The sequence below is a fragment of the Ochotona princeps genome, chromosome 6, assembly GCF_030435755.1.
Source record: "Ochotona princeps isolate mOchPri1 chromosome 6, mOchPri1.hap1, whole genome shotgun sequence".
In the NCBI taxonomy this organism is placed as follows: domain Eukaryota; kingdom Metazoa; phylum Chordata; class Mammalia; order Lagomorpha; family Ochotonidae; genus Ochotona; species Ochotona princeps.
In genome coordinates, this window is record NC_080837.1 from 53,935,009 (window position 1) to 53,958,348 (window position 23,340).

At 40.6% G+C, this 23,340-nt stretch overlaps 1 protein-coding gene across 4 annotated transcripts in view; it reads left to right on the forward strand.

Moving 5' to 3' along the window:
* ARHGAP5 (Rho GTPase activating protein 5) overlaps nt 1-23,340 on the forward strand; it is a 70,003-nt gene that overhangs the window by 7,456 nt on the left and 39,207 nt on the right. For 2 of the 4 annotated variants that reach the window (XM_012926892.2, XM_058666314.1), the window contains exon 2: nt 10,879-14,764. In XM_012926892.2, coding sequence (XP_012782346.2) covers nt 11,048-14,764 — 3,717 coding nt within the window. In that variant the 5' untranslated portion in view covers nt 10,879-11,047. Of the gene's footprint in view, nt 1-8,757; nt 8,828-10,878; nt 14,769-23,340 lie in introns of all 4 variants that reach the window. The other 2 variants (XM_012926893.2, XM_058666315.1) reach the window with 2 other exon arrangements.

Here is a 23,340-nt window from a genome sequence, read left to right on the forward strand (position 1 = left end):
TGGAATAAGTATTGCATCAAGGTCTTAGACACATGTTATAAGAGAAGGTTATAAATTCAGTGATAGGGTGGACAGTTACCTTGTTTAGGAAATCATTTTAGTCATTGGTTTAAAAATGTTTCCAACAGTGAGATTTTTCAGTCACTTGAAATATCAGAAGAATGAATTATTACCCTTGCTAAATAGGGCCTTTAAGGTGGGAGCTCCCAGTCTGTCTTATTTGGGCATCCATGGAGAAGCACTTGAGTTAAGTCTTCTGTCATACTGGTTGTAAGCCCATAATGTGGGTTAGTGACGAAACTGTTGGGAAAAAGTCCTTGCCTCTTAATGTTTGTGGGTTTTGTTAATTGTGATTACAAATGTGACTTAAAGTATTGTCAGAAACATAGGACTCAATCTTCTGAGTCTGGAAATTGATTTATCAAGTATTGATTAGTCGCTATATGGCAGGTAGACACATGGTTAAAGATGAAATAGGATAGTGTTGGTTCCATGTTAGTTAGATACTACATGGATTGTTCAGATTTTTGATGAGTTCTTATATTCATTTGATTATAGGTGTGCCTAAAGACCACTTAGTTATATTCATAGGATTGATGATATTTTTAAGGTTCCTTTCAACCAAAAATTAAGTTATAGAAAACACTGACTCAAAGGTAAAACAAGATACAGAATATGGTTGACTCTTCTACAAGTATTGTTATTGAATAACAGCTCTCTTATGTGTGTTAAAAATGTCATTTCCTCCTATTTTTATAGCATTGACAAATTTGTTATTGAGAGTTAATTAAAAATAACACCAGTATAATACTATTCTTTTTTTTATTATGCAGTTGATCTTTAAATTATACTAGAAAAATTTACCTGAGATTATGGGACGTATGATAATCTTTGGTTTGGCTCTCTGTTTTGTTTTTAAGATTTATTTGTTAGAAAGGCAGAGTTTGGCTATTGCTAGACCTTGCATCTGGTGGTTCGGTTCACTTCCCAGAATGTAGCAGTAGCTGGAGCTGTGTCTGGAACTCCATCCATGTCTCCCACATGAGTGTCAGGGACCAAAGGCCTTAAGCCATCTTCTGCCTTTCCATGCGCATCAGCCGGAAGCTGGATGGGGAATAGGGCAGTTAGACATGAATCGGCACTCAGAAATAAAGGGATGCTGTGTCACTAGCTAGCAGTGGCTTAGTTTGCTGTATTATAACCCCTGACAACAGGATTATGTCTTTTATGATTATTTGTTTATACATAAGGAATAGTTTATTTATCTGACTTTACAGCAGCTAATTAGAAAATTCCGTCTGTATAATTAGGTCTTAAATTGTCACTTCTTCAATAAATATCTGATTTATAAACATTTTAAGCAGGCAGTATTTTGAACCAATTCTATTTGGGATTAACTCACTTTCATTTGATTATTCTGGCTGATTATATAATGTTATGGCTGTCATAGATAGCTTCACTTTGATTTTTAAAATTCAATTTCTAATTATTTTATATATTTGAGAGGGATACATACATACCTGTGTGGGCCTCTGATTAGGCTAGAGAGACTCAGGCATGGTTCTGTGAAGGTGGGCAGGACACATATTTCAGTAGGTTTTTTTTTTTTTTTCCTGTGTCCACACGGGAGGAGGTGGAGAGGGCTATTCCCTGCTGTGCATCTACATCAGCACCCAGGGAGAGGGCCATCATTTAATGATGCTCTGGAGGCATCGATGTGGGGACGAGTGTCTGAAGGTGTTTTTTGTGGCACTGATAGCCCTGAGACATTGTCAGTTCTGTTGCTCCAGGGTTGAGAAAACCTTTCCAGGGTTTCCAGGTTGACAAAATCCACCTTAGTGCATTCACAGACCCAGGAACATGATGCAAATCTTGCCCAGGAAGATTGACATCCCTGATGGCCTAGATGAGCTGGCCATCAGGTCCTTTGTGTGCATCTGGGCGTGCTGTTCATTGTAGAGGCATCATCAGCTAAGGAGGTCACAGTCCTGATACATCATTCCATGGCTGGATTACACGTACTGTGATTTTCCCTGTGGCCAGGGTTTGAGTCTAATTGGGGAATCCCCAGAAACTTTGGAGTAACCCGAGACCTTCTTTTTTCTTTCTTTAAAAGGTTTTATTAGAAAATCAGATTTACAGAGAGAAAGATCTTTTGTTCGTTGGTTCATTCTGCAAGTGGTCATAATGGCCAGAGCTGAACCAATGTGAAGCCAGGAGCTGGGAGCTTCCTTGTCTGCCATGCAAGTGCAGGGTCCCAAGGCTTTGAGGTGTCCTCTACTGTTCTCCCAGCCTTTGAGCAGAGAGCTGGATGGGAAGTGGAGCAGCCGAGATATGAAATGGTGTCCATATGGGATCCCAGCTCCTGCAAGGTGAGGATTTAGCCACTGAGACATGCTGAGCCACTGTTGTCTGGCCCTAGCATGCTCGAAATGACCCCTAGTAACTCCCACCAGGCCCACGCCCAGCCCTGGTTTTTGTGTATGCCAGCCTCTGCTGCAGCCTAGCCTGGCCCATTCCACATACCATCCAGTGCTTGTGCACACCCACAGGTGCCACAGTTTAGCTCAGCTTGACCCTTGTGTGCCAACAGATGCCTCCACCTTGTCCATCCTGGCCCACCTCCAAACCTGATATTTCTGCTCTCCAGCAAAATATACCTAGCAGGGGAATGACCATAGTTCCCCTGCCTGGCATGTTCAAAGCTTCTGATCTTGTACCTGCCAGGGAATACTGCAGTCCAGCCTGAAATGACGTGCACCCAGTCCCCACACTTGCCAGCTGGTTCTGTGGCCTAGGTCTGTTGGCCCACACCCATTCTGGCTCTTGCACACACCAGCGGATGCAGCAGCAGTTTCATTTTTTATAAAGTTTTTAATTTTAATAATTGTTTTTAGTTTATGTGCTGCCAAAGCGAGCACTAGTGTTTGTTTTTAGTTGAGTAGCTATTATGTGATTCTGTGAGAAGCACTGCTTAGGCGTTTTAGGTATACTGGTAGAATAAACAAAAATTTGGGCCTTTGATTTTGTTTTTAAATCTGGAGTGGCCTGGGAAAAGGGATAGAGCTAATGGCAAATAATAAAAAGTTGCATATTAACTTGTTATAAGAATAGGAGGTTATGACTTACGTGTTTAAAGTAATGTTCGGGGTCTGGCGGCGTGGCCTAGTGGCTAAAGTCCTCGCCTTGAACGCCCCGGGATCCCATATGGGCACCGGTTCTAGTACCGGCTGCTCCACTTCCAGTCCAGCTCCCTGCTTGTGGCCTGGGAAAGCAGTCGAGGATGGCCCAAGGATTTGGGAGCCTGCACCTGCGTGGAAGACCTAGAAGAGGTTCCTGGCTCTTGGCTTCGGATCAGCGCAGCACCGGCCGTTTCAGTCACTTGGGGAGTGAATCATCAGATGGAAGATCTTCCTCTCTGTCTCTTCTCTCTATATATCTGACTTTGTAATAACAATAAATAAGTCTTTTTAAAAAAAATAATGTTCAGGGTGCTGTGATATGCATAGACCCTGGAAAGCAACCAGGAATGAAGCAGGAATTAGCTTAAAAACTTTAAAATAATCTTGGACCTGACAAGATGGTGGATGGGATCAGAGTTAGAGTAGTGAAAGATGTTCAAAACTGCTAAATAGTTTCTTTTGAAGATAACCCTAGTAGCGGTTTCCGCACAGTATAATAATTTTAGTAATGATTACCATACTTTGGCTAAAGGCACAGAGGTGGTGGTGTTCTTAAGATTTATTTATTTTTATTTGAAAGGCAGATTTTATAGACAGAGAAAGAGACACAGAGAAACATGGTCTTTCATCCTCAGGTTTGCTCCTCATAGGCCATAACAGCCAGAGCTGAGCTGATCCAAAGCTGGGAGCCAGGAGTTTATTCCATGTCTCCCACGTGAGTACAGGTTCCCAAGGACTTGAGCTATCCTCCTCTGCCCTCACAGGCCATAAATAGGCCCTAAGCACAGAGCCGGATTGGAAATAGAGCAGCCAGGACACAAACTGATGTCTGCTTGGGATGCCAGTGCTAACAGATGGGAGATTAGCCTACTATGCCATCATGCTGGCCTCCCACTCCTTTTTTTTTTTTTTTTAAGAAGATGTATTTTTTCATTATATGAAAGGCAGAGTTACTAAAAGGTAGGAGAAGGCAGAAACTTCTTTCAGCTCTCGCGCATTGGTGTGGGACCCAGGTACCTGGACCATCTGTGGCTGCTTCCACAGGTGCAGTAGCAGAGAGCTGGGTTGGGAGTAGCAGGGAGTTGAACTGACACCCATGACATGCCAGTGTCACAGGTGGCAGCTTAACCCACCATGTCAGCAATGTTGGTCTCATAAAAAGGTTGTTTCTAGCTTCCATGTAGAACAATTTTGTTTTTCTTAAAGAAAATTACATCATGTTACCTAAACTGCATTGACAGAACATGTAATGTTTTTTATTAAAGTTTTTTTTTTATTACAAAGTCAGATATACAGAGAGGAGGAGAGACAGAGAGGAAGATCTTCCATCTGATGATTCACTCCCCAAGTGAGCCGCAACAGGCCGGTGCTGCGCTGATCCGAAGCCGGGAACCAGGAACCTCTTTCAGGTCTCCCACGTGGGTGCAGGCTCCCAAATCCTTGGGCCATCCTCAACTGCTTTCCCAGGCCACAAGCAGGGAGCTGGTTGGGAAGTGGAGCAGCCGCATATGGTATTAGAACCCGCACGCATATGGGAACCCCAGGCACATTCAAGGTGAGGACTTTAGCCACTAGGCCACGCTGCCGGGCCCACCATGTAATGTTTTTTAAATATGGTAAAATAGCCTTGAGTACTTGGTTTTGGAGATAGCTTAATTTTGACAATCATTAGTTTCACCCAATTATATGCATTGCCATAAATTTTTATAAGGATACCTATCCAGGGGCTTATGCCGTGATATAACAAGTAAAGGCTGTGGAACCAGCACCCCATCTGGGCTCAGGTTTCAGTCCCTGCTGCTCCGCTTCGTATCCAGCTCCCTGCTAATGTGCCTAGGAAAGCTGAACCAAACAAAGATGAACTAGGTCCCTGGGCTCCTACTCCCAAAGGGAGCGACCTGGAAGAAGCTCCTGGCTCCTGGCTTTAAACCTGCAGGCTCTGGCTTTGCAGCCATTGGGGAAATTCAACAGTATGTGGAACACCTCTCTGTCTCTTCCCCCTCGTTTCTGTAACTGCTTTTCAAGTAAGTAAATAAAATTTTTTTAAAAATGGATCCTGGACCCTGAGCACTGGCACTGTAGGCTAATTTTCAGCCGTGTGACACCAGCATCCCATATGGATACCAGTTTGTGTCCTGGCTGTTCCACATCAGATCCAGCTCTCTGCTTCTGACCTGTGAGGGCAGTGAAGAATGGCTCAAGTTCCTGGGATCATACTCCCATGTAGAAGACCCAGAGGAGGAATCCTGGTTTCCAGCTGTAGATCAGCTCAGCTCTGGGCATTTTGGCCATCTTGGGATTGAACCAGCAGATGGAAGGCTTCTATCTCTCCTCTATAAAATCTGCCTTTCAAATAAAATCTTTTACAAAAAGAACCTTTATCTATTAGTTTGAGATAAGTTGTTTAATCTTAAATGCAAAGTGAAAGATTGCACTGTAAACTATTAAACACAGTAGTACTTCTTTTTTTTTTTTTCTGTTGCAGACAGAAAAGTTTATTTGTGAAGGGACCAGGTGAGCAGGGAAGGGAGAGGAAGGGGAAAGCACCTCCGAAGAGCCGGAAGGTGGGGTGCCTCTTGAAAGAGGAGGGAGAGAGACACCAAACACAGTAGTACTTCTAAGAAAGTAAGGTTAGGGGCTAGTGTTCTGTGCTTAGTGAGTGAAGCTGCCTGTGATACCGACGTCTCATGTACCTGCTGATCATGTCGTTAGTGCTCTACTTATCCTGTTCTCTGCAGGTGCCCAGGAAAAGAAGCAGGGTCATTGCCCAAGTGTTTGGGCACCTGCTACCCACTTGGAAGACCTGGATGGAACTCCTTGGCTGCTGTTAACTCTGGCCCAAACCTGGCTGTTGCTGCCATCTGGGGAGTGAACCAGTGAATGAAGATGTATTTCTTTCTGTAACTTTCAAATACATAAATCTTAAAACCTTTTTTTAAAATCAATCTTAACAAAATGGAACACGGAGAGGCTTTCATACTAACCTTACAACTTTGGTAGTTTTGGTTTCATCAGTAAAAACCAGCATAATACTAGATTTTTTTTTTTTTTAAAACACAAAGGCCAGAGTGTTTCTTTTTTTTTTTTTTTTTTAAAGATTTTATTATTATTGGAAAGCTGGATATACAGAGAGGAGGAGAGACAGAGAGGAAGATCTTCCATCCGATGAGTCACTCCCCAAGTGAGCCGCAACGGGCTGGTGCGCGCCGATCCAGTGCCGGGAACCTGGAACTTCTTCTAGGTCTCCCACGCGGGTGCAGGGTCCCAATGCATTGGGCCGTCCTCGACTGCTTTCCCAGGCCACAAGCAGGGAGCTGGATGGGAAGTGGAGCAGCCGCATATGGTATTAGAACCAGCACGCATATGGGATCCCGGGGCGTTCAAGGTGAGGACTTTAGCCGCTAGGCCACGCCGCCTGGTCCCATAATGCTAGATTTTATGAGAATAGGTTATTGTCACATGAAGGTAAAGTTATATCAAAATTTGAAAAAGTAGGATATTGATAAAATCAAGTGATACTGTTAAACATTTTTATTTTTTTATTATATTTTTGACAATCTTTACATTGTTAATTAGGGTAAAAAGGTTCAAGGGCTATGGGAAAGTGGGTAAGACTGTTATTTCTATATTGTTTCCTTCATGTATTTGAGGTAAAGGGGGATATTGAAGGAGAAGCCCAACCGGGTTTCCCACCTACCCCAGGTCCCAGATGTGGGGCATGCTCTGAGATACTTGCTCAGGAGGTTTTGATAGTTCACCAGTTATGAATTGCTGCCAATCTTGCCACTCCAAGCACGATGAGGTCGCTGAAGAATCCACTTATTGACATAGTCCATCATAGAGTCTTCATTTGCCCAGTATTTCACTGCCAACATATAGCTGAGGTGGTGGATTGACTTGTTGTCTTCTATCTTTTCTTGGTTAGGGTTCTGAGTCCAGCATTTCGATTGGGGAGATCCCCAGAGAAACTGTCTGAGGTGTTCCCAGACCAGATTCTTGTATGTTCTAGCAAGCCCAGGTCCCAGCACAGTCCTTTGCCCCGATCAGCTGGTGGTTGCAATTGCTGGGTTGGTTCTGTTTTCAGTCCTGACTTGTACTGGAACCAATGGTTGTTGCAGTCCAGCCTGGCTCTGCCCAGCACATACTCGGCCCTCGGCCCTCGCATAACCCAGTGGGAGCTGCAGTCTAGTCAGAGCGACCCACAATAACTCCCACCAGGCCTGCCCCCTACCCCTGGTTTGCCAGTATGTGTAGCAGGCTAGTCCAGTCTGTCCCACATCCCATTTAATTCTCGTACATGTTGATGGGTATTGAAGCTTAGTTCCATCTAACCAGCTCAACTATCCAGCCCTCACGGATGTTGAGTGCCTCTCTGTCTAGCCACCCCAGCCCCTGTCCTAGTTTTTTGTGCCCTCCCAAGGGAGTGGTAACCCAAGAGGGAGGAGCCCACCACTTCCCTCCCAGGTCTCTCTCACTCCCGGATTATGCACTCTCCAGGTAGTTCTGTGGTTTGACTTGACAGAATTAGCCCCCAGTGCCAGCTTCTGCCAGCTGATGCTGTGGCTAAGCCCAAACAACCCTCACCCACTCTACGTTAAACATTTTTTTTTAAGATTTATTTATTTTAGTTGGAAAGATAGAATCTTTATAGAGAGAAGTAGAAACAGAAAGATCCTCGCTTTGCTGGTTTCCTGCCCAAATGGCCTCAACAGCCAGAGATGAGCTGATCTGAAACCAGGAGCCAGGAGCTTGTTACAGGTCTCCCACATGGTTACAGGGTCCCAAGGTTTGGGTCATCTTATGCCACTTTCTCAGGTCACAAGCAGGGAGCTGGATGGAAAGTTGAGCAGCCAGGACACGCACTGGTGTCCACATTGCAGTGCTGGTGCTTGCAGGTATAGGAGTAGCCTATACCTATAACCAGAGTAGCCACTGTAAACCCAACTGTTAAACATTTACTTGAAAGGACTTTTCAAGTTAAACAGCACATATACAGTAGAAGAAATTAATCATTAGTTTATTAGTGGGAGGGTCAAAATTGGAAGAGAATCTTTGTTCCTAGCAATGAAAACAGAATACCTTAGTTGGTTCATAGAGGAACATTTTTACTTGAATTTAAAGAACATTGGGGATAATTCATGTACGTGAATAAGTCAGAAAGTTTGTGGGAAATAGAATTAAAATGCAAGTTTATTTTGGTGTAGAAATTTTTGATGTCCATGTATATGAAAGGTATATGACAGGTTTTTTTTCTCTCTTTTTTTAGAAAAACATTTTATGAAATGACTGCATGGATTTCAAATTTTATTGTGCCAAAATAAACTTAATTTTAGTTGTATATTCTCTACAAGCTTTTTCAAGTACCTTGTGTATGTAAATTGCTACAGTGTTTGAAATGAAGTTTCTTTTTAGTCTGGTAAGTCCAGCTTTGAGACCCTTCTGCCTTGAGATGATAATACTGTACTCACCCAAAATAGTAAAATCCTTTTAATGGAATGACAGCCTTTTTTTTCCCTAGTCTAGTATTTCTCAAACATTTTTTGTTTTTGTTTTGTTTTGTTTGTTTTCCTCCCAGAAAAAAATGCTGAGACCAGCATTGTGTAGCATAGAGGATTAAACTGCCACAAGCAATGCCAGCATGTCATGTGAGCATCACTTTGAATTGTGGTTGTCCTACTTGCTAGTTTGGTGCATGCTAATGCAACTGGGAAAGCAGTAAGGTGGCCAGGTGCAAGGAACTGCATTGGATTTTCAGGGATGGTGGGGAGCCTAACACCATCATCATTTACTTCCCAGTGTGCACATTACAGGAAAGTGGCACCAGCAATAGAAGCAGGGTTCAGATCCAGGCATGCAGATATGGGATGCCAGCACTGCCTTATTTTTAATTTAATTTAAATCCTGAGACGACTCTTGTTAATTAGAACATTTTGAAGCTGTAGTTTAAAATTTAAACCGTTTTAAGAATTCTGTTTCTGCTAGATAAAAGCCTTCCAGTTTTCTGACTAGTGATAGGGTGATGACTTCAGCATCGTCATACATTCATTTAATTTTTTATGTTTTCACACTTTTTTGTTTACATTCAAAATAATTTTTTTTAAATTTGAAAGGCCAAGTTAACAGAAAAGACAAGACAAAAAGACAGAGGGGAGAAGAGTTGGAGATCTTCTATCCACTGATTCACTGCTCAGATGGCTGTGACAGCCAGAGTTGGGTTTGTTCAGCGCTGGGAGCCTGAAGCTTTTTCTGGGTTTCCCATTTGAGTGCAGGATCCCAGGGACTTTCCACTGCCTTCCCAGGCTATTAGGGAACTATTCCAGAAGTGGGAGCAGCCAGAATTTGAACCGGTGCCCATGTGAGATCCTGGTGCTACTTGTGGAGACTTAACGTACTATGACACACATTGGCGCCAAGTTCCATTTAATTTTAAGGTCTAATACTGAAACTTCTGAAATTTAAAAAAAAAAATTTCTACTCTGTGTGCTTTTTAAAAAGATTTCCTTGGGCCCGGCGGCGTGGTCTAGCGGCTAAAGTCCTCGCCTTGAAAGCACCGGGATCCCATATGGGCGCCGGTTCTAATCCCGGCAGCTCCACTTCCCATCCAGCTCCCTGCTTGTGGCCTGGGAAAGCAGTTGAGGACGGCCCAATGCTTTGGGACCCTGCACCCGCTTGGGAGACCCGGAAGAGGTTCCAGGTTCCCGGCATTGGATCGGCGCGCACCGGCCCGTTGCGGCTCACTTGGGGAGTGAATCATCGGACGGAAGATCTTCCTCTCTGTCTCTCCTCCTCTGTGTATATCTGGCTGTAATAAAATGAATAAATCTTTAAAAAAAAAAAAAAAGATTTCCTTTTTTATTTTTTTTTTTTAGTTGAAAAAGTTAGAATGAGAGAAAGAGGTTTTCCATCTGTTGGTTCACTCACCAAAAGCTACACTGGCTAGAGCTGGGTTGTTTTCTGCCTGGAAGCCAGGAGCTTCTTCCAGGCCCCAAACACTTGAGCCATCCTCATTGCATCCTCCATGCTTTTCCAGGGCATGGTGAGCAGGATCAGAAGTGGAGCAGTTTGGACTCCTAGTAGTGTCCACATGGGATGCCATTGCTACACCATGGCACTGGTACCAACTCTTTGAGTTTTAAGATACACAGTGTATATCGGTATTTTGAGATTTGTGCTGTGGGAAAGTCTTAAGTGAGTCTAAACCTTTAAAAAAAGATGAGAAGATCAACAAAGCTCCCATCAACTGATTTACTGTCCAAATGCACATGATAATTGGGCCTGCATGGGAGCCAGAGCTAGGAGCTAGGAACTCAGCCTAGGTCTCATGTATGTTTTCTATTTTCTAAAAACATGAGAGAGTTGCAAAGACAGCTTGTACATTTTAATTATCTCCAGCATAATCTCTAGTTGGAGAACACAAATATTGATGATATGAAACAGGCTGGTTGATTCTTCAGACTTAGAGGAAGCAATAACTAGAAGCACAATGCACGTTTAGCTAATAGGAGTTTATTTTAAATCTTGTGAAATGTTACATTACATTTTGTATTTCTTTGGCTTACCTTAAATTTTTAAATCATCTTGCATTCATGACTGCCATTAATTATGTGGCAACTTGTTAAGACACTTTTAATGTTGTTATAGTTGATGCCTTGTTATACTCCATGAGTAAGATTTGTTTTTTTTTCCTCCTTTCTAGGAAGATGATTGATACGGTCTTGAAGACTTTTCTGCACAGAAATGAGGGATATACAAAGAACCAAATGTAGTTATGGAATTTGAGAATCTGTATTTTGAAATGAATTTATTTTCAGAATGAGAAGTATATCTGGTTACCTTTATGAATGTAAAGACATGAGAAAAGAGTTATGATGGCAAAAAACAAAGAGCCTCGTCCCCCATCCTATACTATCAGTGTAGTTGGACTCTCTGGGACTGAAAAAGACAAAGGTAACTGTGGAGTTGGGAAGTCCTGTTTGTGCAATAGATTTGTACGCTCAAAAGCAGATGAATATTATCCAGAGCATACGTCTGTGCTCAGCACCATTGACTTTGGAGGACGAGTGGTAAACAATGATCACTTTTTGTACTGGGGAGACATAACACAAAGTGGTGAAGATGGAGTAGAATGCAAAATTCATGTCATTGAACAAACAGAGTTCATTGATGACCAGACTTTCTTGCCTCATCGGAGTACGAATTTGCAACCATATATAAAACGTGCAGCTGCCTCCAAACTGCAGTCAGCAGAAAAACTAATGTACATTTGCACTGATCAGCTGGGCTTGGAGCAAGACTTTGAACAGAAGCAGATGCCTGAAGGGAAGCTCAACGTAGATGGATTTTTGTTGTGCATTGACGTAAGTCAAGGATGTAACAGGAAGTTTGATGATCAACTTAAATTTGTGAATAACCTTTTTGTCCAGCTATCAAAGTCGAAAAAACCTATAATAATAGCAGCAACTAAATGTGATGAATGCGTGGATCATTATCTTAGAGAAGTTCAGGCATTTGCTTCAAACAAAAAGAACCTTCTTGTAGTGGAAACATCAGCCCGATTTAATGTCAACGTTGAGACATGTTTCACTGCACTGGTACAAATGCTGGATAAAACTCGTGGCAAACCTAAAATTATTCCCTATCTGGATGCTTACAAAACACAGAGACAGCTTGTTGTTACAGCAACAGATAAGTTTGAAAAACTTGTACAAACTGTGAGAGATTATCATGCAACTTGGAAAACTGTTAGTAATAAGTTAAAAAATCATCCTGATTATGAGGAATACATCAACTTGGAGGGAACAAGAAAGGCCAGGAATACATTTTCCAAACATATAGAACAACTTAAACAGGAACACATAAGAAAAAGGAGAGAAGAATATATAAGTACTTTACCAAGAGCTTTTAATACTCTTTTGCCAAATCTAGAAGAAATTGAACATTTGAATTGGTCAGAAGCTTTGAAGATAATGGAAAAGAGACCAGATTTCCAGTTATGTTTTGTGGTGCTAGAGAAAACACCGTGGGATGAAACTGACCATATTGACAAAATTAATGATAGACGAATCCCATTTGACCTCCTGAGCACTTTAGAAGCTGAAAAAGTCTATCAGAACCATGTACAGCATCTAATATCAGAGAAACGGAGGGTAGAAATGAAGGAAAAATTCAAAAAGACTTTGGAAAAAATTCAGTTCATTTCACCCGGGCAGCCATGGGAAGAAGTTATGTGCTTTGTCATGGAGGATGAAGCCTTCAAATACATCACTGAAGCTGATAGCAAAGAGGTGTATAGCAGGCATCAGCGAGAAATAGTTGAAAAAGCCAAAGAAGAGTTTCAGGAAATGCTTTTTGAACACTCAGAACTTTTTTACGATTTAGATCTCAATGCAACACCTAGTTCAGATAAAATGAGTGAAATTCATACTGTCCTGAGTGAAGAACCTAGATATAAAGCTTTACAGAAACTTGCACCTGATAGGGAATCCCTTCTGCTTAAGCATATAGGGTTTGTTTATCATCCCACTAAAGAAACATGCCTTAGTGGCCAGAATTGTACGGACATTAAAGTGGAACAGTTACTTGCCAGTAGTCTTTTGCAGTTGGACCATGGTCGCTTACGGCTGTATCACGATAGTACCAATATAGATAAAGTTAACCTTTTCATTTTAGGGAAGGATGGCCTTGCTCAAGAACTAGCAAATGAGATAAGAACGCAATCCACTGATGATGAATATGCCTTAGATGGAAAAATTTATGAACTTGATATTCGGCCAGTTGATGCCAAATCGCCTTATTCTTTGAGTCAGTTATGGACTGCCGCCTTTAAACCACATGGGTGCTTTTGTGTATTTAATTCCATTGAGTCACTGAGTTTTATTGGGGAATTTATTGGAAAAATAAGAACTGAAGCTTCTCAGATCAGAAAAGATAAATATATGGCTAATCTTCCATTTACGCTAATTCTGGCCAACCAGAGGGATTCCATTAGCAAAAATCTCCCAATTCTCAGGCACCAGGGACAACAGCTGGCAAACAAGTTACAGTGTCCTTTTGTAGATGTACCTACTGGCACATATCCTCGTAAATTTAATGAAGCCCAGGTAAAGCAAGCTCTAAGAGGAGTATTGGAATCAGTTAAACATAATTTAGATGTGGTAAGCCCAGTTCCCACCAGTAAAGACGTATCAGAAGCTGATTTGAGAATTGTCATGTGTGCCATGTGTGGTGATCCATTCAGTGTGGATCTTATCCTTTCACCCTTCCTTGCTTCTCATTCATGCAGCGCTGCTCAAGCTGGACAGAATAATTCCTTAATGCTTGATAAAATCATAGGTGAAAAAAGGAGGCGAATACAGATAACAATATTATCATACCACTCTTCAATTGGAGTCAGAAAAGATGAACTGGTTCATGGGTATATATTAGTGTACTCTGCCAAGAGAAAAGCATCGATGGGCATGCTTCGAGCATTTCTGTCAGAAGTGCAGGACACCATTCCTGTGCAACTGGTGGCAGTGACTGACAGCCAGGCAGATTTTTTTGAAAATGAAGCTATTAAGGAGCTAATGACTGAAGGAGAACACATTGCAACTGAGATCACTGCTAAATTTACAGCACTGTATTCCTTATCTCAATATCATCGGCAAACTGAGGTCTTTACTCTGTTTTTCAGTGATGTTCTAGAGAAAAAAAATATGATAGAAAATTCCTATTTGTCCGATAATACAAGGGAATCAGCCCATCAGAGTGAAGATGTTTTTCTGCCGTCTCCCCGAGACTGTTTTCCATATAGCAACTACCCTGATTCAGACGATGACACAGAAGCACCACCTCCTTACAGCCCAATCGGAGATGATGTACAATTGCTTCCAACACCTAGTGACCGTTCCAGATACAGGTTAGATTTGGAAGGAAATGAATATCCTATTCATAGCACCCCAAACTGTCATGATCATGAACGCAACCATAAAGTGCCTCCACCTATTAAACCTAAACCAGTTGTACCTAAGACAAATGTGAAAAAACTAGATCCAAATCTTCTAAAAACAATTGAAGCTGGCATTGGTAAAAATCCAAGGAAACAGACTTGTCGGGTGCCTTTGGCACATCCGGAAGATATGGATTCTTCAGATAATTATGCGGAACCCATTGACACTATTTTCAAGAAGGGCTATTCTGATGATATTTATGTTGTCCCAGATGATAGTCAGAATCGAATTACTAAGATTCGAAATTCATTTGTAAGTAACACCCAAGGAGATGAAGAAAATGGATTTTCTGATAGGACCTCAAAAAGTCATGGTGAACGGAGACCTTCAAAATACAAATACAAATCTAAAACCTTATTTAGTAAAGCTAAATCATACTATAGGAGAACACATTCAGATGCAAGTGATGATGAGGCTTTTCCAACTTCCAAAAAGAAGGGAAAAGGAAGGCACCGTGGAAGTGAGGAAGATCCACTTCTTTCTCCTGTTGAAACTTGGAAAGGTGGTATTGATAATCCTGCAATCACTTCGGACCAGGAGGTGGATGATAAGAAGATGAAAAAGAAAATTCACAAAGTAAAAGAAGACAAAAAAGTAAGTTTGAGATACTTATGGTTAGTAATCTTTGTGAAGGTGCTTGGTTTTGCCTTTTAAAATATATACTTTTTTTTTATAGACTAGAGATTTTAATGGTAGCGGGTGACTGCTTTCAGTAAATATTAGCTCAGGTTTCTGAATGATTTTGTGGGTAGGACATTTTTATTTTGTTTCAGTGCATTTTTTTGTGGTTTATTTGAGGTAATGTTTGATTTCATATTCAATATACAAAATCTGGGTGAATATGTTTACTTTTACAGAAACCTTCATTTCTCTCTTTTGTTTAAGCCTGTTTGTTTTCCCTTTTCCATTAGCTGTTTGTTGCCACAATGAAATGCTTGATACAAACTGCTTAGCAAAATAAGAGGTTCACTTTGTTCCTAGTTCTATAAGTTCAAAGTCCAAAGGAAATAGGGTAGGCTCTGGCAGGTAAATGTCCCTTGGGGAAGTAGAGAGGATGGAGGAACCATGCTTGTTAATGTTTGTAACAGCCCTCTCGGAAGAGCTGCAATGAAGTCCCCAGGTGAACTGTCTGGTGCCCCAGTGATTTAAGTAGCTTTGGCTAATGGTCATCTATAAAGGTTCCACAGCACCTTAAAATACTGCTATCCTGGGGACCAGTGCTTCAATCCCATGAACATTTGTGAAGGGCATACAGAAACCATATCCAAATCATTGTACTTTCCTTACCTGCCAGTTCTGCAATAATTTGATAGACCTGTCTCACTTAAAAAGTTGTTGAAACAGTAAAATTGCAATAACGTATACTCTGGCAAGTTTGTTTGCTTTTTCTTTTTCTTCTTTTTTCTAACTGAAAGAGTTGACAATTTTGTTTTCACATTTCACAGTACAGAAATCGCAGCTTTAAAAATCCCACTTCTGCCCTCTAAAACTACTTTCTTAGTAGCAAAGGGGAGCAAAACATCTTTTTTCATGCTACTAAAAAATACCCAGAGTCACAGCACCATGATTTGGTGAAGCAGAATACGTGATGTGGACTGCTGTGAAGAGGCCTCCCCTCTATCCTTATCTGTCTGGCCAAGTCATTCCTGGACGAGCAGGCACCAAAAGGGAACAGGCAGGAGGTCTCATCATTGGGGACTCCGGCATCGTTGGCATATGGCCTCCTCCCATGGGTGGCCTTATTCCAGGAGCAACTCCCACTGGCATCATCCTAGGGAGAGGAGGACTCACCATTAGTATCATGGGAGGGCCTTGCATATGGGGATACTGGTATCATACCAGGGGGAGGAGGACCCCACAGACTCAGGGGGAGCAGGATCATCACCCCTGCAGGAGGAGGAACAGAGAATGGAATAGGAGGTATCTTTTCTTGCTGAAACAGCCATTGTTTTGTCTTTCAGGCTCTGAGCCTGCTCTTCCATCCATTTCTGATAATAGTCTTTCACATTCTCTTTGTGTTTCTTACCACTGCAGTGTGTCTTTCTCACAGATGAATAGTCATGGGTGAGGTACCTGTTGCAGTAGTCACAGTAAAACTCGGACATGTTGCTGACCAAGCTAGAGTCCGCTCCATTCCTGCCTTCCAGAAATGTGTCCACTTTTCTAAGAAGCTTCTTCACAGATATAGTTCCTAAATGGATACAAATAGGTTTCTAAATTATACAAGATCAAATACCAAAGTATTATTTATGTTTTAGGAGATACTAATTCATATGATATTATTAAACATTGGAAATAAAAATTTAGGTTTTTTTTTCCAAGATTTATTAATTTTTATTGCAAAGTCAGATATACAGAGAGGAAGAGAGACAGAAAGATCTTTCATCTGCTGATTCACTCCCCAAGTGGCCACAATAGCTGGAGCTGAGCCAGTCTGAAGCCAGGAGCTTTTCTGGGTCTCCCACGCAGGTGCAGGGTTCCAAGTCTTTGGGTCATCCTCTACTGCTTTCCCAGGCTGCAAGCAAGGAGCTGGATGGGAAGTGGAGCTGCTGGGATTAGAACCAGCGCCGATATGGGATTCAAGGCTTGGACTTTAACTGCTAGGCTACTGCACTGGGTCCTAGGTTGATTTTTTTTTTTTTAATTGCCTCAATTCTTTGAAAGGCTGATCCACAGAGAGACAGAGAGAGAGAGAGAGAGAGAGAGAGAATTATTGCATCTGCTGAATGCACTATTGCATCTGCTGGTTTACTCCCCAATTGTCCGCAATGGCCTGAAGCCAGGAGCTTCTTTTGGCTCTCCCATGTGGGTGGATGAGCCCAAGGACTTGGGCCATCCTTTGCTGCCTTCCTAGACAGGGAGCCAGATGGGAAGTGAAGCAGCTGGGACTAGCTTGCTGTGCCACAGTGCTGGCTCCAGTTTGTGTAGTATTAAATGTGTATTCAGTCTTGATTGAATTTGAACTGTAATACTGCATCAAGGTGGAGGAATCCACCAGGGGGGAGGGGCGTGGGGAGGAGTGGGGGGATTCCCAGAGCCTATGAAACTGTCACATAATGCAAAATAATTAATAAAAAAAAGGAAAAAGAATGTGTATTCAGGTTATCATAGTGGTGTTTTAGCAACTTTAGGTTTTACTTTGTTGCTTTAAATATATATATATATATACACGCAGACACACACACATATATATAAAATAGAGAATGATTCAGAAATCAGGAGAGAGAGAAACAGATATGGCAGTTGTTGATTTGCTCCACAAATGGCCACAGTGGTTGGCTCTGGGCTGTGCTGAAGCCAGGAACTCAGAACTCTTGTCCATATCTCCTTGTGAGTGGCAGCGTCAGAGCACATGGGCTGTCTTACACTGCCTTCCAGGTGTATCAGCAGGAAAGTAGGTGGGTGCAAATGTTGCCTTAACTTGCCACACCACAATGAAGGTCCTGCAACTTTATTTCTAATATTAGTACATAAATAGATTTGATTGTACACAGACATTTACTTAAGGACTTTAAAATCTTAAAAATAACATTCAGTAGGCTTTTAGGTAACATTCAATAGACTGTTATCCAATGTTTGGTAATTTCTTCATTATTAGATTCATAGGCATATAAATGATACATGTTTACTACAGCTAACTTTTTAATCAGGCCCAATTATTTAGAGTAAAATTACTCTAGTTTTCCTGCATGTACTAATCTGTCTATCCATAATAGTTGGGAAGATTCCATATTAGCTTCCAACTGTAAGCTACAGTATTTTTCTAGTTGATCATAAACTATTCTCTAGTCAGATGAACTACCTTTAAATGAAATTCATCTAGACTTACAACACATATTGACTAGCAACACACACTACCAGTCAAGATCTGGCATCTTTTCACTTTCAATTTATTATCAATAGTCCTGGGTACAGATTTTATTACTTTTAGTATGCTGGGTTGGTGCAAAGGCAGGAGCCATCTCCCACATGGATGCCAGGGCCTACACACTAGGGCCATATGCCACTGCTGTTCTAGATGCATTAGCTGGGAACTGGATCAAAAGTGAAGCAACCAGGACTTGAACCGTTACCCACATAGGTTCTAGTATATGTGCTGCCAAAGCGAGCACTGCCCACATAGGTTCTGATGCTGCAGACAACAGCACTAGACTCTTTAGTATCAGTCAGTAGTACATTCATAGTGCTTCTTGTTGTTACAGTGCTTTTTAGATTATAATCTTACTTGTTACATTATTTTCCTTTTAACTGGTATGTCAAACTGGTGTTAGTCTTGAGGTTTTTGTTTTGCTTTTTTTTTTTTTTTTTAATTTGAAAGACAGTGTTAAGGAGAGAAGACAGATCTTTATCTGTTGGTTGACTTTTTACATGGCTGTGGTGACATTGGCCCCAGCACTTGGGATAATCTTGGGTGCAGTAATAACAGGGAGCTGGTTCAGAAATGGTGCATCCAGGACTTGAAGCAGAGCTCACATGGAATGCCTATGTTAATTCACTATGCACAATTCTGTTCCAAAGGTGTTCTTTTGATAAAAACACACGTTTATTTGAAAACCAAAGAGAGAGATCTGATTGACAAGTTCACTCTGAATACCTACGACAGGCATGCTTGAGCCAGAATAAAGCCAGGAGCTGAGCACTTAGTCCTGGTCTTCCCCATGGATGAGAGAGCACCCAGCTACTTGGGCTACTAGAGACCAGGAACTCCAGTATGGGATGCTGATTTCCTCTGTGGCATTTTATTAAACACCACACCTAATTCTGAACCTCGTCAGTTTGTTTCTTTTGGATAATTATACAACAATACAGGACTAGTGCTGTGGTGTAGTAGACTAATCCTCTGCCTGTTTTAGTGGCATTTCAAATGGGTGTTGGTGTTAATCTTGTCTGCTCTGCCTCCAGTCCAGCTCCCTGCAGATGTGTCTGGGAGGAGGTCAGTAGAGGATGGCTGAGGGAAGCTCTTGGCCCATGCACCCACTTGGGAGACACAGAGGAAGACATGGCTCCTGGCTTCAACCAGTCCAGCTCTGGCCATTGCAGCCATTTAGACAGAGGGCCAGTTTCTATTATTTTTATTGGTTTTAGAGAAGGAGAAAAAGATAATTTAGCTGAGGAAAATCAGTAATAGAGGCATAAAATTATGCTTAAGTAAGATAAATTGTGATAAGGAAACTGTCCTAAGCCATAGGTGTTTGCTGAACTGAAGTGCTATTTTAGATCTAAAAATGGACAGGCAGAACCTGAACACTCTAAGGAAAGTTCTGTTGGATTTCAACATGCAAGTGGGAAAGAGAGAGACAGACATCAAATAGTTTAGATGGACAAGGGGCAGATGGAGACATTCATTTCTAACATGTTAGAGATACACAGACCACAGGAGAAATAAGCAAAATTAAAAATCTACTTAGCTTTGGAGTAATTTGAAACTGGAGGGTGAATGGATTTGTTTCTTGAGATCCCATGTAAGAATATGGAAGTGGGTTGAGCAAAGGCTCAATAGAATGAAGAGGAGCAGTTGGTATATTTATAGTAGTCTAAGCAGACAGTGATGAAGGCTTGGAGCAATTGAAGTGAGAATAATAGTAAGAATGGATTTGAGAGAGAATTCAGGTCCATAGGATCTGATAATGTTGCATATGTAGGATAGAAGATAAATAGAAAAGGCATGTAGTTTTTTCAACTTCATCAGTGATGACACTATATTTATTGTTTATGAGTAAGAACCTTAGAATTTTGTTAGGTTTGGAAATTAAAACTTTGATTGTAGAGTTGAACAGCAAATGTCAAGTAGACAGTATAAATCTTCATGAGACGTTTGTGTTCAATTGATGAATGAATGGAGCTGCTGATTTTAAGTGGCCAAAATAGTAGAGAATGAGTAAGCAACCATTCATTCTTTCTGGTTCCCTCACCTATTTTAGGAATTATGTGCACCGCTTCCCTTGGAGTTGTGGAAGATGTTGGAAATGGGTTTTTTGAGTACTTGGCATGTAATATTGGCCAAGATATATATGCAAGCATCAGGCCTAAAATACCCTAGTATACTCGATTTTTGTTTGTTTTTCACAACAGTTCTTTGTCTCATTTGTTCCATTAGTTTTCTTTCTGATTTTTAAATGTCCTTAAAGTTCCTTTACTTTGTTTTGTTTCGTGTAAGGAAGAGATAATTCAGTTTGTTTTCAGATTCCTCAACCCCTGAAGCATTATAACTTTGGGGCACCAGTGGCATCTAAGAAGAAGACTGTAAGATCTGTTTTTGTTAAACTGGTATTTCTACCAGGTAGGAAATGTTTGCTGTCTGTGTTACGCTCCAAAATGAGTTCAGTATTTGGGAATAAAACATTTTCGATTGTAACTAGCAGTGAGAATTACGTATTATTTTAAAATTATGAGTGAATCTCTGATGTATATAAATATTTCTATATACCTAAAGTGGAATTTACAAAAGTAACACTTAGCTTTTTAAGTATATGATACTATGATTTTCTAAAAAAAAAGTGTTGTGACCTGCTAAATTCATTTCATAATCTAATAATGTTTCAAAAGCAGTGCTTGCAGAAAATGAATGAATTTGAGTTGTTAGTACAAGTGCCTGATTTCAGCTCATGTTCAGTGAATTGAAGTTTACTTGTGTTTGAGGGTTTTTTTTGTTAGTGTCTGTCTTAGTGCAATTTTGATTCAGATAGAGACTAAATAGTAAAATATTTTGAAATTTATGGTGTATTAGTATAGCTTGATATTCTGATGGTTTTTCACCTTGAGCTTTTTTATTTCCAAGTCCTCTTTTCATCTTATTTGTCTTACTAATCGACAACTCCTAATTTTATTCTCCAATAGTGATTCCAATCCATGTTTTTACCCCTGCTCTGTATTTTAGTATTCCTTCTTATCTACTGAATAATATCCTGAAAGATTTTTGCTGCCACAGCCATTGTTCTGAGATTTGGTGCCTGTTTGGGGGAAGAAAACCTATGTGTGTTTTCTTAGTAAAAGACAGACACAAAAGGTTTAGGTATAAAAATACATATACATAATCGCAAAATACTATTTTGTGGTTAAATAGTGACTTGATACCATGCCATTATTGTAGTAGCTCCGTTAGAATACAATAACTCTTAGGTTTAGAATTTTTTGACTTCTGACTTCTAGAACTTCATGGTCTTTATTAAGTAAAATGCCTTTTAAAAAAAAATAGGTACTGCTAACCAAGTGGTAGCCAGCATTTCTACTTAATCTGCAAATTGTTGATTTCATATATTACAAAATAGATGAAAATGTCTCTATTGAACTGTTGTTTCTTTCTATCAAAATGCATAACTTTCGGGGTAAGCATGGTTCTTGAGCATATATACTCTTTAACCTCTTTAAAATTTTTAGTATTAAAATTTTTTTTTTAAATTTGAAAAGCAGAGTTACAAATAGAGGGAAAGACAGAAAGTCTTTCATCTGCTTGTTCACCCCCAACTGGCTACAACAGATGAGGCTGGGCCAGACAGAAGCCAGGACATGGGTACAGGGTCCCAAGCATTTGGGCTGTCATTCCCTGTGCATTAGCAGGAAACTGTATCTGAAGTGGAGTAGCAGGGACATGAACCAGCTCCCTTATGGTTTGTGCATGCTACAGGCAACAGTTTAATCCACTAAGCCCCAATGGCAGTCCCACCTTTTAACCTCTCAACAGTTGTTAACAGTATCCATAGACTCTTACGGAGTTTTAATTAAAGCCAAATAAAAATTAAACGTCAAATAACTTACTGATTTAGAAAGAGCAATACAATACAGTCGGCCTGTACTTTGTTTAATGAGCAAGGACTCTTAAAGTCTTGAACTGCTTGAAATATTCAACTTTTTTATGTTTCAACTCTTATATGAGGGTGTTGTGATAAGATTTTTCAGCAGTTGTCATAGGGTGTGCATTATTATTTTGCAGGCAGCTCTTGTGTATGATGAAAATCACCTTTATACAGGAAGTATGTTTGAAAGAGTTAAGCTAGCACCTTTCTCAGACTGTTTGTCTTTAGTTGGTTCTTAGATCTGATCCTAACCAGTACATTCTGGCACATGCAATAGGAGCAGAATTATGTTGCTGAATTTAGAGCTGAGCCTTTACCCCAAGAGCTCTGGGTGAGGTTGGCTTTTCCCCAGATTGGCATAATATCTAAGGGATGAAAGCCACAGTGTTGACTGCAGGCAAGGTTTGGGTCCTGTCTGTGGTTGATCTCTGTGGCCTGGTGCAGTTATGTTGCAACGTGATCAACTAAAGTCAGTATAAATGCATGGCCCTCTTGAAGCGGTAATAGAAGATGGTCATGTATTTCTTTAATAATTACACTGTATTTTGATTGACTGAAATGATCATTGAATAACTTTTTTCTGAATGTTTATTATATCTAAGGAATTAGAAGCTAATACAGGGTTGACTTAGTCATCAACTGTCTAAGAAATTCAAGCTAGTAAAATTGATTTTTCTGGAAAATATATTTTTAGCAAAATTTAACAAAACTTTTCTTGCATGTTTCATTACATTTGAGAACTTACTGAAGCTTGCTTTACTTACATTATTTTATTACAAAAGTGAGGAGAGACCTCTGACCCCCATTAGGATGAAGAGACTGCATGGTAGAGGAAAGGTGGGTGGAATTAATGTTCTAATCTCCCCCCTGCCCTGCAAGTGTCTTCAAGATCCATTACTTTCTTACCATGTGATTGACTAAATTTGTTTGGCTCTGATAGATTAACTAGATCTATTGTATTTTCATACTTTTTCATAAAGTTAAAATTGGTCACTTTAATAGCATTTCTGGTTCTGACAACATCAATTGGTGCTATATAAATGTAGTTATATAATACTGGTGTTTCTGCCTGTATTTTACATTCCTTTATCACATGATTTTTTTCTGTATATCCATTTGAGCATGGCTTGTGGCTTCTCAGATTCAGATTGAAAAGTAGTTAGTTGGTTAATTTTTTTTTTCCAGATTTATTTATTTTTATTGGAAAGTCAGATTTACAAGAGAGAAGGAGAGAAAGAGGAAGCTCTTCCCATCCACTGGTTCACTCCCCAAGTAACTACAGTGGCTAGAACTGAGCTGACCCAGAGCCAGGAGCCAGGAGCTTCCTCTAGATCTCCTATATGGGTGCAGAGTCCCAAGGATTTGGGCCATCCTCTA